The sequence below is a fragment of the Poecilia latipinna genome, unplaced genomic scaffold (assembly GCF_001443285.1).
Source record: "Poecilia latipinna isolate Pla-1442-1.1 unplaced genomic scaffold, P_latipinna-1.0 Scaffold681, whole genome shotgun sequence".
In the NCBI taxonomy this organism is placed as follows: Eukaryota; Metazoa; Chordata; class Actinopteri; order Cyprinodontiformes; family Poeciliidae; genus Poecilia; species Poecilia latipinna.
The window spans coordinates 117258-123723 of record NW_015113297.1 but is presented as its reverse complement, the minus strand read 5'-3'; the positions used below and the strand labels follow the sequence as shown (position 1 = coordinate 123723).

Genomic DNA, 6466 nt, shown 5'->3' with positions numbered 1-6466 from the left:
GCTTGTAATTTAAGTGGAGTCGTTTAATTTAATTCATTAAGTTATTGGGGCCTCAGACAGTGATTTGTGTCACTACAGAGAAAAATTTAGATGCATTTATCTCCTTTATGTGTGATGAAATCTGGATTCATGGTTCAACTGGGTGAATATTAAATAAACTGCAAAAAAATGCGGCTAAATAGCCGATGTCAATATGATTACAATTTGACGGGTAAAAATAGAACATGACCGATTTTTAAAAATGTCGGTCAAGATGATGAAGAACAAAAAAAGTCTAGCGCGACCTCTGGTTCACACATCCACTTTTACATCCCCATTTCTTCCTGTTATTCTGATACTCGGTGTTCATCGTATCATGATGGTTCTAAACTAGTAAAATATGAAGTTTTCACAAAGCATCATTAGGCATCTGCTTCTGGACATTTTGCTAAGCAGCCATCAATGTTTCAGTTTAAAAATAATGAGGAGTTTTGATCTCTGAACATAGCTGAGAAGAAACCCAGATGTAAGATGGACATGATCCATAGTATCTTGTTGAAAAATAAAAATAAAATCTAGCTAGCTAGCTAGCTGTCCAGCTAGTTAGCTCACTAGATACTTAGCTATACAGCTAGCTGGATGGTTCTCTGTCTTGCTGTTGTTGAATTAGAGGAATAAAATGTTAAACTTCTTTGCTCGTTGTTTTCCTCTAGTGTCCCGAATTCAGGGTTCCGTAATGTACACAGTGGAAAACACAGATAACAACCAGTCGCCATTCAACTTCAGACATATCTAGAGTTTTATTCAGACAATTAAATGCATAGAAAAGCAGATCAGCCTCACACCCAAACCATCTTGAAGTCCAAACCATCAAACAGACATTAATTACCTGAGAAAAGTAGAAAAATGAACAAACATGTAAAAATAGGAGACAAACACAAGTAGGAGAAAAGCAAAGGCAGGAGGAAAACAAAGGTGCCTTTGGGAGCTGCGGCCGAAAAATAAACCAACTCGGCTTGCTGCTATAAAATGACATTTTATTTGAGAGGTGTGTTCCTTATTTTAATATATGCATTAAAGGTGTGTCTTCTCCTTCTAAACCTCTAAGCAGATTCAAATTACCTAGATGGGATGGTCTGAATGATTTTGTCACCTTCTTTGAGACCTATTCAAAACCAAAGATGAAGAGAGAGAGAGAGAGCGAAGGTCCAGAGTGAGTAAAAGTCAGAGAGAGCGAAGGTCATACTCAAACAGGATTTTCTCATGTTGGTTACATCTGGAATCTGTCCTGTTTCTCCCTTTCTAAACATTTGAACAAAGACCCTAGTTGTCAGAAAGAAATGTATTTTTCACCTAGACCTTGTTTTGTTTCTCTCCAGGTTTTAAGTGTCTTCCTTTCCCCTAGAAAATCACTAAAGAGTTTGACTTATGTGAACAGACAGAACTTGTCTTTTCCATCCTGTTTCATCTGAACTGCCTAGCATCTGTTTCCTTTTCTGAGCGATTCATCAAAAAACAGATTCCTGCATTAAACCTAAAGTAACATATAGGCAATTTGGAACCCAATGTCCTTATTTTAAAACGCTGATGATTTTATATAATATTGTACATGTGGTTAAGTTTAAAAACTAGCATATTTTAATTTTATTTTCCTAACACTGTCTATCTATATAGCTTTCTTTCTAGCGCTCTAGCTATCTATCTATCTAGTTCTCTATCTAGCTAACTAGCACTCTTCAATATCTAGCTCTCTATGTAGATAGCTTTCTAGCTTTCTAGCTAGCTCTCTATTTATCTAGCTCTGAGTATCTGCCTATATGGCGAGCTAGCTATCTAACTCTGTTTAGCTCTCTATTTATTTAGCTCTCTATGTCTCCAGCTAGCTATCTATCTAGCTCTATATATTTACCTCCCTATCTATGCAGCTAGCTATCTGAAATTAAAAGCAAGCTATTGATTTTGTGATTAGTATTTGCCATGTTGCAGTATAACAGGGAGAGAATGTTTGGAGATTTTTCTTACTGTGCTTTTAAACAGTAAAAAACAGGGAAATCACAGATGATATCAGGTTCTGGGCCACAACATCTGAGTCAGCAGGAGCCAGATCTGTTTTTAATTCAGCTCCTCAAACCAACTGCTTCCTTATAAAACTGTATGGAAAATACCTCACTATGCAACTGGACACCTTTGTTCCTTTTAAAAGAACAAACACGGCTCAGACCGCAGCAGAAGTACAACATGAAAGCTTCTGAAGTTTCGACCCTCCAACTTGTTCTGATGAACTCGGCTGCAGGTGTGGGAACTGTGCCATGTTTTCATTGGTTAAGCTCTTCATGCTCTCAGCTGTGTGTGTGTGTGTGTGTGTGTGTGTGGGTGGGTGGGTGGTGGCCTGCTGCATTGGTGCAGGAAGACAGCAGTGTAAAGTGCAACTGTGGTCTTATAACCTTCAGAGTCAACCTGTTTCAGTGTGGATGGTGTTTTTAGTTGATTTTACAGCCACAAACTGTATTTTGTTGGGATTTATTTATGGAAGACATAAAATCCATAATTGAGAAATGAAAACCAAACGATTCATGGATTCATAGTTTCCAATGCATATTTAGCAATTCCAGCTCAGGCCTTTTGGGGTATGTCTCTATCAGTCTTCTGCATGTAGAGTGTGACATTTTGCTTGTTCTTTGCAAAATAACTAAGTTCACCAAACAGCCTTGTTTGGTAGTCTGTTGACACCAGTTTGTTAGTTTAGCCACAGTGTCTTGTGGCATTTGGCTCTGGACTTTGACTAGGACACTCCAGCATCAGTATGCTTTGATCTAAAATATTTCACTCCAACTCTGACTGTTTATTGTTCCACTGGGAGGTGAATCTCTGCCTCTTATTATGAAGAGCAGGGTGATGCACAAGGTTGGGTATTGGTAAAGTTGCAGTTTTAGGGTGCCCACCACACTTTTCAGATTGGTGTTGGTTAAAAGAAAAAAAGAAAAAAAGTTAAAAACCATATCTAATGTTTCTTCACTTCCTAATTAAACAACACTTGTTGCTGATCAATCTTCTAAAATCCCAATAAGAAACTGAACTTTGTGTTTGTAAGGTGATGAAATGAAAACATGGAAGAAGGAATCCCCACCAAATCTATCCAGTTGAATTATCCAGTCAGTAAGAGGGTCAGACTTTTTTCCTGTGGAAAAGAGAGAGCATTTACTGGAGTTGTTCGGAATAACTGGAAGCTGAGGCAATAAATGATTTCTGTAGAAATATGACTTGAGCAGAATCACATGAGATTACCTCATGATGAGGTAATCTGTCTTTAATCAGTAGACTCCTTCTTCTAGTGGGAAATGTCCAGGCTTTACTTTGTTTAAAAGAAAAGTAGGTTGTAGATGCAAACAATCTTGTTACAATTAATTGTCTATTAATAGTTCATGAGATTAAAATTAGTTCCAATTGATTAACTAATTCCGTCCGCTTTGACCGCCTTCGGTGTTGTAGTTTGGCCGCCATCCAGCAGAGGGACCCACTAGTCATCCTGAAGCAGAGCCAGTTGATACGTATGATACAAAATGGCGCAGCCGTATTGGAACAGAAAAGAGAAATGGTCCAACCACGGCGGGGTTTGGGATGCAAAGTGCACCTTAAGCTGTTCTTTTTTAAAATATAAACACTCGACAAGCTCCTGAAGTGTCAATTTAAAAGGTTCCTGTTTATTTAGTCCGTATTTACCGTATTTTCCGCACTATAAGGCGCACCGGATTATAAGGTGCGCCTTATAATCCAGCGCACCTTATAATGGCCTTGAAATGGCCTATTTCAAGGCCATTGAATGGCCTTGAAATAGGCCATTCAATGGAATTCAATGAATGGCCTATTTCGAAACTTTTTTCATATATAAGGCGCACCGCATTATATGGCGCATAGAATAGACACTACAGTAGAGGCTGGAGTTACGTTATGCATCCACTAGATGGAGCTCCACTGAAAGGAATATCAACAAAACAGTCCGACTCCGGTTGGCGAGGAGAGCCTTCCGGACTGGGCCGGGGCGTGGCCGGACGATGGTCACCCTTCTCCGTTCGCGCACAGCATGTTGGTGGAGAACGCGGTGCTAAATGACCTGCAGACGACCTGATTATCAGGTCGGTAGGTAGATAGGTCAGTCAAACTTTATTAATATATTACAAACCAGCGTTCTGACAACTATCCCAGCATGCACCGCGCGCTTCTTCTTCTACGGGTGAAAATGAAGTCGGCGGCTGCTGACCATAGTTGCTAGATCTGTTGTGGCTCAATATTGGTCCATATATAAGGCGCACCGGATTATAAGGCTTTTGAGGAAATTTAAGGTATTTAGGTGCGCCTTATTATGCATTACCGAAAATACGGTAATACATCTGACACAAAATGAAAAACTTAACCCTTCATGTTATGGAAAGACGGTCGAGCCTCTTGGAACAAGAGAAAACTCTGGTTTTCGGGGAAATGGCTGCTCATCGTTTATAATTGTTTGTTGATCAATCAGATCAATCAACCTTACATTTACATATTAATCGATAACCCGCGTCCCCATCATCTCTTTAATTGTTAGGAATACTTCCTCAAGTCGAAGATGCCCAGCTCTCTGGCGGCGGGCGGCGGTCCTCTGCCGTGCTCCATCTCAGAATGTCCCAACTGCGTCACACCTGGCTCAGCGTTCGTCATGGCCAGACAAAAGATGCAGTGTGTAAGACGACTTAAAAATCTTTTTTTATTTATTTATTTTTGTGGTAGGAAAATTCAGGGTAAAAACAGCTTGTTTGTTTTTTTGTTTTGTTTTGTTTTTTTATTGTAATTTTTTTTTTCTTACTTTCATTCAGACCGAATGCGTGACTAACGAGGGCCCGCTGTGTGAGAGGTGCGTGTGGACCCGCATCGGCCCCACGGCCTTCCTCATGACCGACGACGTCCTCTCCATGGCGGAAATCCCACAGCAGCTCCACGTTCCCATCCACCATCCGTTTTTCCTGGAGCTATTTTTTTGATTTTGTCTCCCAGGAGCGGATATTAAAAACAAACTTCTATGCAATACGCTTGAAAAACCAGAATTGGATGACTGTGATGAGTGTGTGAGCAAGATTCATGTTTGTTTCACCAGAGACACAGAACTAATGGTAAGTTTTAACTTTCCCAAAAAAAGGAGATTTTACCTTCTTCCTACAATTCTGTTAAGTTAATACAGTGTTGTGTGTTTTGTAACATATACTTGAAAATTAAATTTTCGTTTTCTCTCAATTTCCAGGGTGGGTTGTGTTTCTTTTCACCTAAATAAGGACATTTTTTCACTACTTCATCTTTGACAGGAAAAACCTGCTTCCATTAAATCTCACGAATTTGGCAAAGTTGCACAAAAGTCTTCCAGCTCACAGATTGGCTCCATATGTGACTACGATTCTGCAGAAGAGACACGCAGGAGTATAGCGAGACTGTTGTTGGTTTCGCAAATGATAAAGTCTGCCAATTTTATTTTGGCTACTAACGTTGGTGAACAAATGGAAATATAATGTCAATAATGACCAACGGGTGTCAGGAAAGGTTTTGGATATTCTAGGACTCGATGAAAATCCTAAGTTTGAAATTCACAAGAACTCATAAGTCATTTAAAGACTTTCGGTTTCTGTGGCTGTGTTTGTTTTTTTGTAAAGGTTCTGGCAGCTTGACTCGCAATGTGGAAGAAAATTCCATGATGCAGGAAATGGCAAATATTTTTTGACTGGCCAGCAAGAAGAGAAGAGAAGAGCTGCAGAATTAGTCAGCCCCGTCAGTACACCCTCAGTGATTTATTTAAAATCTTTCTGTTCCTCTTGTCTTGCAGGTAGTGAAAATTCTAAACTTAAAACAGCTGTAGTCTATCCCATAAACATCGTTGGCATGTTCAGATATTTAAAGCCAATCAGTTAATATTAAACCAGCTGATGCTGATTGGCAAATAACAGCAGAAAGGTTTCTAGATACTGAAAGATTCCAGTTGCTCTCTTGCTTTCTATAGATGTTTGTTTGCAAATCTTTTTCTCGTTTAATCTTTATTAGTTGTCATACTTTTTTTTTTTTTTTTACCCATAACTTTATATGGACCAATTGTATGTCTTTGTATTATTTTTGCTTCTTGCTAACATCTGCAATGAATTTTATATCAGGTGCTCAATTAGAAATAGTTCAACAGATTCTGATACAGAATCTTTTTAGAAAGCTAAGAATTAGGGTGCTTCATCTAGTTAAAGCTAAAACAGTTGTGGCAGGCTACTGCTCTAGTTTACCAAGCTGTTTTAGCCAATAGAAGCTAGCAAGCTCCCTCGTTAGCTTCCTCCACCGTATTTATTTACTTTTCCAACAAGCTCACAGCGATGTATTTTTCTACTACAGCAAAGTGAACCGTCACTGACGTTGCCTTTTGCTGAACCTCTCGAAAAAATCCAAGCTAATCTTTGAAGCGTGAGCTTGGTACATGAAAGTTCAA

General features: G+C 39.2%; 1 protein-coding gene across 1 annotated transcript in view; it reads left to right on the top strand.

Moving 5' to 3' along the window:
* Nucleotides 1-5244, top strand: part of fbxo18 (F-box DNA helicase 1) — a 28849-nt gene extending 23605 nt beyond the window's left edge. The window contains exons 20-21 of the mRNA XM_015044550.1: nucleotides 4562-4696; nucleotides 4830-5244. Coding sequence (XP_014900036.1) covers nucleotides 4562-4696; nucleotides 4830-4994 — 300 coding nt within the window. The 3' untranslated portion in view covers nucleotides 4995-5244. The remainder of the gene's footprint in view (nucleotides 1-4561; nucleotides 4697-4829) is intronic.
* Nucleotides 5245-6466: the final 1222 nt, after the last annotated feature.